The sequence below is a fragment of the Homalodisca vitripennis genome, chromosome 4 (assembly GCF_021130785.1).
Source record: "Homalodisca vitripennis isolate AUS2020 chromosome 4, UT_GWSS_2.1, whole genome shotgun sequence".
Classification (NCBI taxonomy): domain Eukaryota; kingdom Metazoa; phylum Arthropoda; class Insecta; order Hemiptera; family Cicadellidae; genus Homalodisca; species Homalodisca vitripennis.
Window position 1 is genome coordinate 40,690,502 of NC_060210.1, and position 12,380 is coordinate 40,702,881.

A 12,380-nucleotide genomic window follows, 5' to 3' on the forward strand; every position below is an offset into this window, starting at 1 on the left:
CTTACCCGACATGCATTGTTTGTTTTGAGATGTCAATGTTATCAGGAGTAGTGAACTGGGAGTATGACTCCTTGAGATGTTGAGGGCTGATAGTGTCATCTACAGCAGTTGGTGGCACTGAAAATGTTAAACAAGTTTTACTCTAAAATGAGGATAAATGTCTCAACAATTATTCATTTACTAGCTGTCATTATTTGGATTGATCTGACCTAATGAAAATATTTGAAAATGAAACTGTACATATGGAAGGTTGGTCCCAAAATGGATTTATATAAACCTCCATGTTTATAAGTACTGACTTTCATACAATACATTGTTTTGGATTATAAATAAACGAATAACTTTTTCCTAAATGAACACTCAGTCATGATCTCACCTGTCATACACTCCCGATTGGAGTCTATCCTCTCATCCTGGCGAACGTCTATCGGCAGAGAATCGTCTCCTAGACTCTTCATCTCATCTACCGTCAAGTATCTGTATGGTTGCTCACTAAGCAAGGTATCTTCACCTGAACACAAACACAAACTTTGTAACTTTGTTCAGTTTAGTTTTTTCAAAAAAGATTTTAATTTGGATAGTTATTTTTTAATTCATACTATAAAAATAAAACAATATTTTAAGGAAACTATGAGAATCTTACATACTGCACAAAAACATTATAATTAACACAATTGTTTAAACCATACCTATTTTATTCAAACAATCTGTTCATATTCCACTGCAGTCCTCCGTGACCACTGTCATACTGTACAAACAACCTATACTGTAGCTATTTAGCTGGTGCAACCAAATGAGTTTTCTAAATATTCCCATTTCACTGTAGTCACACTGAACAGATCACTCTACGTAAACACTGTCATACTGTGTTACAAACAACCTATACAGTAGCTATCTAGCTGGTGCATCCAATTGAGTTTTCTAAATATTCTCATTTCACTGTAGTCACACTGAACAGATCCCTCTACGTAAACACTGCCATACTGTGTTACAAACAACCTATACAGTAGCTATCTAGCTGGTGCATCCAAATGAGTTTTCTAAATATTCCCATTTCCTGTAAACACTACTATAGTATGGTAAAAATAGCCTATACATAAGCTAGATGGCTGGTATATTCACATTAGTTATCTTAATGTTCCCATTCTGCAGTGAATTTCACTGAACAGACGCCTCTCTGTAAACACTAACATTGTGTGTTACAGTATACAAAAGGTAAACAAGGATGCACTGCCAACCGTCTCGTGGCTTCTTGAATGTGCGCCAAAACTAGTAAAACCGTTTGTAAATATATGTTTTACCTAATTTTATCAACTAGGTCATTACCAAAGTTCTATAATGTAGAGGAAAACACCAGAAAATTGGCTATTAAAAATAAACACTAATTAATTACGTATTCTTATAAAAACTATTTGTAACCACATATATTTTCTGTATATAGACATATCTTTCTGCGATCAATATATATTTACAAAAATTATTATTTTTCTGTATGATAAAATTATCCAATCCAGTAGCAAATGGTAACATTGAATAATATACATTATAGTTACTTATATTCATGTTTTTATATATCACTGTTGCTATATATGTTATGTTTAAATAAGTTAGTTAAAATTCCTGTGTTACCCTAACTTTTAATATTATGAACAAAGTGAAAGACATTTAATATTAATGAATGTTTCAGAAAGATGGGTCAAACATTATGAATCTGAAATAGAATCCAAAGGCGGTCTATGTTTAAAAATTGTTTACAACAAATTATTATAAAAAATGAATCAGTCTTTTTTTAATCATAGTAAACATCAGCCCAAGTTGCCATACAATAGTTTATCAATTAATCATAGTACAATTTGGTTACCCATTTAAAAATATTTTTAGCAGTATTTTTTAAAATTGAACAAAGAATAAAATTCAAAAGTCAAAATTTAGATAATTTTAAACTGAATTTACCTTAACAATAAATCTGTTACAAATTACAGCAAATGAACACTACAAGACTATATTATTATCTTATTGCGCAATACTATTTTTATGGATACTGGAATCAGGTACAGCTCGGCATTACATATCGTGCAGTGACAAGATAATATTATGAAACATAAAGTATGGATGTGAAATATACATACATTTAACAAGAACAGCAAGAACAGTTTTTATCCTGGACATAAGAGCGGAACGTTTCACACCGGATTATGAACAGAACTAGGTTGGATTGACAGCCATGATGGTTTGGCTCACAGTCAGAGCTATATTTGCCCTGACTCTCCCCCTCTCTACCACCATGTTATTAAAACTGGCCACAGATGTGCTAATATCCTCGAGACGTCTACATTTCGCACTTCAATATTTGGTTGCTTTATTCAAAACTAAGTGATTCTTAAAACATGGAATCACATAATTTTCTGAAATAAAATAGGAAAGGCAAGTGAAATGCTTATACGAAGAGAAATTAAAAGTCAACAAAACAGTAGCAGATATTACCAAACTCAATTCTGAGATATAATTGATAAATTGGTATTAAATTAATATATTTAATTCCTTTCTATATAAAAGATCTGATCTATAATAATTATGAGTAGCAACCCTGATTACACAGTTTTTTATGTAAACAGGGGTAACATTCAATTTTTTTTAGATATAATTAGAAAAAATATTAATAACTTTAAAAGAAGTTGACAATACTGCTATATTATATAATTGAATTAAATGTTCCTTTAATTAATTAATTTACAATGGTAATTCTATCAATACTTTTTACCTTTTCTTTTTAACTAATATTCATTTTATGAAAACAACACATTTAATTGAGTTGATTGGTAATTAGTTTGACTGTGTTTGCATTTGTGTTTTACTAACATGTGACACAATTTTCAAAATGATACCATGAATTCTGAAACATTTATGAGTGTACTCAGGATATTTAAAGTTATAAGCAGAATCAGTCAAAATCAAATATTAACTTACTAACATGTGACACAATTTTCAAAATGATACCATGAATTCTGCAACATTTATGAGTGTACTCAGGATATTTTAAAGTTATAAGCAGTATCAGTCAAAATCAAATATTAACTTACTAACATGTGACACAATTTTCAAAATGATACCATGAATTCTGAAACATTTATGAGTGTACTCAGGATATTTTAAGTTATTAAGCAGAATCAGTCAAAATCAAATATTAACTTACTAACATGTGACACAATTTTCAAAATGATACCATGAATTCTGAAACATTTATGAGTGTACTCAGGATATTTTAAGTTATAAGCAGAATCAGTCAAAATCAAATATTAACTTACTAACATGTGACACAATTTTCAAAATGATACCATGAATTCTGAAACATTTATGAGTGTACTCAGGATATTTTAAGTTATTAGCAGAATCAGTCAAAATCAAATATTAACTTACTTACTGACTGAGAAAAATAACTAATCATCGAAGTTGGTAAACAATCTGATTTACTAAAATGTGTGAAAGTGATCACTTGATCCTGAATAATAGTTTGGCAAAATTAACTACAGCAAACAAGTGTACTTACAAGTTTAAACAGAGAATTATGCTGCTAGCTAGATCAGCTTATATGTGATTTATTTCTGTTTATCTACATATTTTTTTACGATTTTATGTATCAGCAAACTAATTTTATTTCAATATTCCAATCACTACGCCATAAATATTATCACATTATTTACAAACCTTATTTAGACCATTTATTTTACATGCTACAAAAACTACAAATGCATTAATAAGCTAGATTTACATTCTAACATCCCAAACTCAACATATAAATACATATGTATTCATAATATTTGTTCAACAATTACCAAAAAATAGTTGAATTTCAACTCTAATAATACTAACATATTGCAAAGATTGTGAACTGTACACAATATTTAAAAAGGAATACTTATAAAAGCATTGAATATTACATAATATTTAAGTCTATTGAAAGCTGGGAATCAGCTATGGGAATAAATCTATAACCATAGGATTTAAATCCCGATGTCTATGGCTAGATGTAATATACAAATGTCCCAAATATTTGTAATAAATTACTTTATCCTCTAATCTTGAAGTGACACTGTCTAGTGTAATAATTACTCCATTGTATTATTTCACTGTGAGTAAGTTTTGTTTCTGTTTATCTATTGCAATAATGCTATATATCTTCATCTCACTAGCATTAAGATTGGTTGCTTCCAGATATACTACATACTTGAAACTTATAATGCTGATGTAGCACGAGGTACATATAGCATAAAACATTTATAATTTACATTCTTTTATTTTGGGTTCATTTTTAAAGAGTCAAAGAACCTCAATTTTCTGTAAGAACACTTTCTATAAGAATATTTTTATTGGGAAATATTTATATTGCATTAAAACTAATAAATGCGAAAATTGAAATGAAAAACAAATTATAGTCTGACAAGGCTTGTTCTTTTCTAAAAAAACATTAAAAAGTCACTAAAACACGGTGGGAGATGGGAGTGAAAGTACAAAATATTTATTTCTATAAGAATAGCTTATATTTTTCAAAATAAATCTATGACAGTGAGGAAACAGATGAAAGTGGAAGGTAATATTCCTTATAGTAGTTAAAAATGTTGAATTATAGTTCAGTAGTGGCATAAGCCAATTATTAAAATTTACCAACGTTTAATATATATTTAAGAAATATTAGTATAAACTAACAAGACACAAATTTAGCAATATTATCAAGTAGGGGAAATTGCAAATAAACAACTAATGATCCAATTTAAGTTTCATGGTTAAAAAATTGTATATCTCGGGAATTGAAAACTAAACATTTTTGAAAATGGAAATTTGACATATTTACCCCATATAATATAGCGGAATATCAACTTAAATATGTTTTTCTGAATCCAAAATATGCCATTGGATTATGAAAAATTTTTATTTTGTAAACACTAGAGAAAAGAACAAAATATTACATACAAAGCTCTACAAAATTAAATATACCAAACTTTACTCCAGTGGTGTATTTTATAAGGTTGCTTCAGGGAAATCTTTATTATTTAGAGTTCAAAAGAATTCAAAATACATTAGAGATTTGCTGTAAAAAACACCAATATAATTTTAGTCAATTTGAATATAAATAAAATGTTACTATATTGCATATTATGCAGATATTATTTAATATAATGCTTATACAGCAAAAAACTAAAACATACTAAAACTGAGAATTTGGAAAAAATTAAATATTTAAATCCCTGTGTGAGGTCCTTTTTATGAATTCCATTTCATGGTAATTTTTATTAATCTAAAAATACCTTGAGTTTAGATAAAACCTAACTCTGAATATAAGGATAAGTGAGTGGGAGTGGTGGAACATGTTATTGGCTGTACCAGAAGGAGGAAACAAGCAAGTATATTGTGTTATAAGACTAAAATATAATACTATATTTGATAAAATAACTTTTCGGTATTGTCAAAAAATAATGATTTTATCCCCATTTAAAATATAAAAGTATGTCATAAGATGATAAAAATAAACCAGAATAGATTAATATGTATAAAATATGTCAATACTTTTTGAAAAATTTCTTTTAAAACAGACTACGCAAAATTTGTATATAACTCATTTGACATGTCCTCTATATTTATGCTACTATCAAACAAAAAATAGTAACCTACCTTTCTACCTTCAAAAACAACTGTATAACATTCTTAAAAAAAAACCAATAAATAAAAATACCATTTGTACTGCCACTAAAAATGTAGTTCAAAAATCAAATTATATAAATAATTAGGTACAATATTTAAGCAAAAATATTATAACAAAGTATGCAAAAAAACTAAAGCACTGCGCAGCCAAGAAGCAAGCTAGTGAGCAAGCAAGAGAGAGAAAGAGAGAGAGGCAGGTTCCATGCTTACGTGTGAGGAGGGTATCGCCTTGGTAAAAAGGCAGATAGACGTGCTGAGCGTGCGCAGGCTGCCCGAACTGAGCGTACTCGCCAGTCAGAACCTCCCCTGATACACAGATGGGTTAGCGTGCGTGCGGCGCGACGTGCACTACACTGGCTCTACCATGCACACATCAGTTTCCCTTCCACGTTAAGTCTTTTACAAAAAGTGTATAAGAAATATTGTGTGTCCTCATCTTAAAAACAGATTTAAAGATTCAGTAGGCTCCTTCTTAACTGGCCATCACAGATTGCAAGTCTTAGTGAAATGTTAATTTGGCTTTATAAGCAAAACTGTATAAATTATGAGAACCTCATACAAGCCATCCCATCTAAGCTATCTAGTGACACAAAAGTCATTTAAAATAAGTACCTTTGCCTTTGGAAAAAACAAATTTTGCATCAACTTGCAGCCTTTAAACAGCTCCGTCTATAGATTAAACCCTTTTAGAAAACAAGCTTAAAGGAACAAGTCTAAAAATCTACAGTAATTTCCCAGAAATGTCATAAACTTTAACTTTAGTATTTATATTGTACAAAACTTGCAAAAAATATAGGATGTCTCAGAAGCAAAAGGTAAGTGTAACACCAACCAGGTGGTTGATAAAAATTTAAACTAAACCAATTATTATAAAGCAAGCAATTTAGATTTTTGTGGATCCTGAAGTGATTAAGTAATGAATTTATTTCCAATTTTATTACATGCAAGCTGCACATAACCCCATTTTGACTGAGTAAATCTCAAAAATGTTATAAACTCTCAACGGAATTTTATCTTGGATCAGGAACCACAATTTATGCCCTGTTGTATTACATTTTAAACTGTTGAGATACCTGAGCTTTTCACAACACAATAATGATGTTCTACTCAAGCCATAACATGAAAACACAAGCCATTCAACAGCCAAAAAGTAATTTCAATACAAGCCAGTAAAGATGGTTTCTACTGATGTGAGTTTTATAACATGTGATAAAATCTGTTCCTTTTGAGCTTAATCTAAAGTGATTAAGTTTATGAAATTAATTCAGATGGTTGTACTGAAAAATAATTTTAATTTATGAAAAAACGTTAAATGAAAAATAAGTTAGAGAACAAACGGTTAAACAAGTTGGTTATTTTAGTGAAAGTTTACATGGTGAGTAATAGGAACATGAGCAGGAGAGAAGCCAGTAGTTCACATGAGAGTGGTAGGGGTTAGTGGGAACATTCAAGAGACATGATGACAGCATTCATTAGTCACTAACACACCACCTACACAACATTTGAGATAGAGGGAGAAATAGAACTCTAAAAATTATGTAGAACAGGTAGAACACATGTTAATAGTGACATATCTCAATATCTAGTCACATGACATTCCACAATTTCACTCTAAGAAAAATACATCAAAAAGAAACATGATCTAATAGTTGTGGTATAATAAGTATTTGGGTTTGATATCTATATTTTATTCACTAAGAATACCTTTGCTCTCATTTATGTATTTTGGCACACCCTTGTTATATTTTTAGTGTAAGAATAGACATTAATAGTAGATGTGTTCTATACTATAAACATTGTCCAGGGCATAAACAGAATTTGGCTTTTCCAAATTTTTAAACTGGTCAATAATAAACAGATTCTCTCCCCCACCCCCTTAGACATTTTGAAGTAGAACTATACCCATCAAAGTTATTGCTGTGATCAATATTTCCTAAAATGGGCATACAGCATTGGTACCCTCTTTTTAATAATAATTTCAAATTGACTATGTTTTTTTGTTTGAAGTTTATTATTACCAATGTATAGTTTAAAAGGATAATGGTTTTCAGATGTTTCATGTCATCGTTGATGTTACAAAAATAAATCATAACGTTTCGAGGACTGGACTCTATCCTCTTCTTCAGATGTCAAAATACTCTAAGGCACAAAGTGAAACAAACAAAAAAATTAAAAACCAACACAAATATGGTAATGAACTTGCCCCAGTCATGGTTAAAAACAGAACAAGTTGTAGGTAAGTTTATTTAGTGTGCTTGTTCTGTGAAGTGATACGGTTGGTTTTGGCACTAATCACTCAGGCATATGCTTGAGTTTTTTTATCTTCCTTTTTTATTTTGTGTGTTTCACCTTATGCCTGAAGAATTTTTTTATCAGAAGAAGAGCACAGATTCCAGTTGTTGAAACTTATATACTTATAAATTCTTTAATATCCTATTTTTGCAACATTAATAACAACAAAATTATAACCAAAAGTACACAAAAATACATAAAAGAAATACAAGAAAAAACCATTTCTCTTAACATAAATTTGGAATATGAGCTTGTCTTTACAGCGGATATAAAGTCATAATGATTTTGAACAAGCACTATCATAAACATAAATTATTGTAAAATAATATTACAATACTGTATATGAGAATACAAATTTATTTTATTAATAGAATATTTATTTGCTTACTTGCATAGTTAGTACATTTCATAATCATGTACATAAATCTACGGTATATAAATAAATCTGAAGTAATCAACAAAAACTTCTACAACCATTATAAACTTATCAATTCTATTTCTCAATCAATTAAATTAGAATTGGATGTTTGCTAGTTTATAAAAATGAATTACGAACATTTTTAAATAACAGCATAATGTTACAACATTAAGAAGTATCTAGCCAATAGAAATACTGTTAAACTGAGTGTAATCTTGGTGTATCCCACTGTCATTTGAACACAGGTCTTTTAGGCTATACTGTGTCATTTTATTATTTTCTTTTGACATATTGTTATATGTTAAGAAATCGTCCTCTCCCACTATGGCTGTTTTAAAGGATGGGGGTCCTTGAGATGAGTTCACAATGATATATATATATATATATATATATATATATATATATATATATATATATATATATATATATATATATATATGAGAAATCAGTTTAATATGAAACAGCCTTGATTTCAGACAAAAATAGTGTGAGATCATTTTGATTCAATATATAAAAACATATGTATACAAAAAAACAATGAGATATGTAACAAAAAGAAATAAATGTCCTTATTATTATTTTATTAGGAAATAAAAAATGTGCAAGCATTGGTCAAAATGCCTCTTTTGAAAAATGGTGTGTAAGTTTTGGGGGTACTTTAATTTCTCTATAATTCATTTTAATCAAGCAACCAACATAAAAACAACTGTTGATTACCTATAATTGGATAATAATAAAATATGCAGGTACAGTTACTTTACATATTTTATATTAATCACCATCAAAAACGCTCAGTGTTACTAACAGTTTTAGAAACTACTGTGGTAATATGATGGATTAGACTAAAAAATTGTAGTTTTTTATCTTGTACGACTAATATAAATATAATACTAACAGTTTTTACGATATTCAACAACCAACAATTGTTCATAAAACAAAATTAAATATTGTTAAAATATATGTTTTATGTATACGTATGGAATTATTCTCAATTACACAGGAGGTTATTTTACCTTTAGAGAAGGTGTGAGTGTATCCGATGTGTTCAAATATTTCAAATGTTTGCTTACACTATAGAAATTGATCATTTTTTTAGGGAAACCAAATACATAGTCAACATTATTAAAATCCTAAAATAAGAAACGTTAACGATTTCAGATAAAAAGTGACCACCAGCCCACAGTAATACAATGTGTTACTAGAGACATACAAGTGATACTAGAGTTGCACTGTACTGTAGTTTTAAACTGTCCAATGTGCAGTGAGTACATGCAGCAACTACTAGAGCAGCCGTACAAATCCAGCTAAGCCAGTTCAGCCAAAGGCAGCAAGTACATGTTGTGTAATCAAAGCGTTAATAAAGAATACTAAGTGTACTGTACTTTATAACAAGTCAAGTAATAGCAGTGAATCATTATCACTTACAACTAGGGGTGATTCAAATAGTTTCCAAATTATAAATAGTTAAAAAGAAATTGTTGAATAAATTACAAACAGGGAGAGAACACAAAGCCATTTACTGTATATTCTAATATTGTTTAATGTATAAAAAGGAAGAGAATTGGCACTATTGTTTCTCCTCTTGCAACTGTTTATGCGATCTGTGTTGTAAGCATTTTTGACAGGCTACTTAATAACTGATAAATGACTAAATGTGAATCTGAATATTGAACATTACATTAATTTAGAAACAGGATTTTTCCAGACATTTGCCATCGTTCAGTGACACAATACAATCAGTAACACTGTACAAGTACATGTCAGTAACACAATACAAGTGTTAACTTCACAATCCAAAAGAAAGGACTAAAGTGATCTGCTTATTGAATTTACAAATTAATAATGCACAAAAACTGTATGAAAATTTTGTTCCAATAAAATTGTATTTATTATTTTCTAAAACAGCAAATGTGTGAACTTGTGTGTTCATAGTTTGCGTAATACTTTGGGTTTCTGGTATTTTTTCAGCTATGAAGTGTTATATTCTAACAATCTATGTCTTGTGACTTTATTTTAAAGCTCACATATAAACCTATTAATCTTAATAAAAAAATTAAATTCAATTCCTTACTTGCTTGTTATTACAGAGAAGAAGTTAAGACTTAAAATTCCTCTCTGCTACCTCTGTATGGCCTCTCTTACATAGTTGTTATGGTAAGGGAAGTTAATGTTGAAGACATATAAAAGAAAATCCAACTATATTTTAATTTTAAATGGTTAAAAAACAATTTTGAAATACAAATACATACATAAATGAAATTTGTAGGAATTAATTTATGTTTTTTTTTCACCAAATGTCATAGTTTTAAGCATTAAAATGAGATACTACAAGGCATAAGTTGGAATGAAGCATTTTTAGGATAGAATTAAGGTTTTGGATTTTAAAATAATTTATTTTAAATTGTGCCTAAACCTGGATGGTTGTCCAACAATCAAAATAGACCCCAACATTTACGAACATCAAATATATAGAGTTTTTAACTAAACACAGTTTTAAGCATATTCAAGCAGTGGTTTGCTGAAAGGGAATTCATTTTCCTTTAGTTGGCAGCACTGGTGATGAAAGCACCAAGCCCTTTGCCACTTCATCTCAGCAAAATCATCAAAACCTACAGGTTGTTTCTGATGAAGACTTGTGTTTATTTATTGGATTTGGAAGTCGTCTTTAGTGTACAAACATCATATTCAGTGTTTTGTTTAGGAAACTTCCAGTTAAGATTTTTATGATACTGAAAAGAGTACACAGGAAGGGTGTCATGAAAAAAATAGCAATGCACAAATGGCATGAGCACTTTCATAAAAGACATACAAACATCATTGATGAACTCTAAAGAGAATGTAAACAGAAACTATTTCAACTGTAGAAAAGAATGACGATCCCGTCCAGAAAATTGTGGGTATGGAAAGTGAAAGCAATATTGACACTACTACCTCAGAATTCTGATTTCTTGAAATTCCACTTGTGATTGTTCATAGAACTCTTCATGATGATATTAACATGCATCTTTATAGCACATTTGATTTGAATATGTTATCTCCAGACAAACAAGAAGTGAGACTAAACATAAACAGAGATACAACTGACATGACAAATGAAAATGATAACTTATTAAAGAAAATTATTCTTGTAACGAAACACTGTGCTTTCTTTAAGACTCAAGACTGTGCTTTTCCCGCAAAAACCTAAATGACAATATTTCAAAATCTGACAAATAAACAAGTCTATTAACATAGGGTTTCTGCAGCAGCTGTATGAATTTTAATATTCACCACCTCACATACATTTAAGTATAAACTAAGATTTGGATTAATTAACCAATTACTATAAAACAATCACCTAACATTCCTTTTCAACATATATTGGTGTAAGGAAATGGTACAAAGGATACATTATAACTTGCAGTTGCAGTCAGAATGTCTTTTAAGAATAAAACAAAACCCCATTAACGGTGAATTTATAAATATATGCAGAGATATTTTTATTCTAATGATGCTTAAAAAGCCTCTACTAATTTCAAATCAGTCCTAAGAAAATACTGTAAATGCTGAAATATGACACGTAGTGAAATTCAAACATAACTACTACTGCAAAATATCCTGACCAACTCCAGAGTTCATCCAATGGTGCAGGTGATAAACCACTCAAGAAGATTTAATTGAACCCAATACTATTGACTGATTAAACTCACCAATGAACACTAATAAGACACTCTCTCTTACCTCCTTCATCCTCAGAGTCTGACATGAAGGTCTCCTGCATAGTCTCTGGACTAACAACCTTGTACTTCTCATCTGTCCCTGAGGGTGTGATGGTTGTGGGCTCTGTCACTCCTTTTAGTGTTTCTACAACACTGATGTAACCCAACTTCTGAGCTATTGACAGTGCTGTCTGTCCTTGCTGTAAATCATAAACCATTTAAATCTCTAAGATTAAAGTATTGCGTAACAATAATGAATAATTTGGTGATGTCAT

The 12,380-nt window shown here is 29.7% G+C and overlaps 1 protein-coding gene across 2 annotated transcripts in view; it reads right to left on the reverse strand.

Annotated features, from left to right (window-relative positions):
• LOC124359187 (ankyrin-3-like) overlaps positions 1-12,380 on the reverse strand; it is a 303,715-nt gene that overhangs the window by 12,141 nt on the left and 279,194 nt on the right. The window contains exons 18-21 of one of the 2 annotated variants that reach the window (XM_046811725.1): positions 12,128-12,305; positions 5,908-6,003; positions 377-511; positions 6-117 (exon numbers count right to left, since the gene is read on the reverse strand). In XM_046811725.1, coding sequence (XP_046667681.1) covers positions 6-117; positions 377-511; positions 5,908-6,003; positions 12,128-12,305 — 521 coding nt within the window. The remainder of the gene's footprint in view (positions 1-5; positions 118-376; positions 512-5,907; positions 6,004-12,127; positions 12,306-12,380) is intronic. The other variant, XM_046811726.1, reaches the window with a different exon arrangement.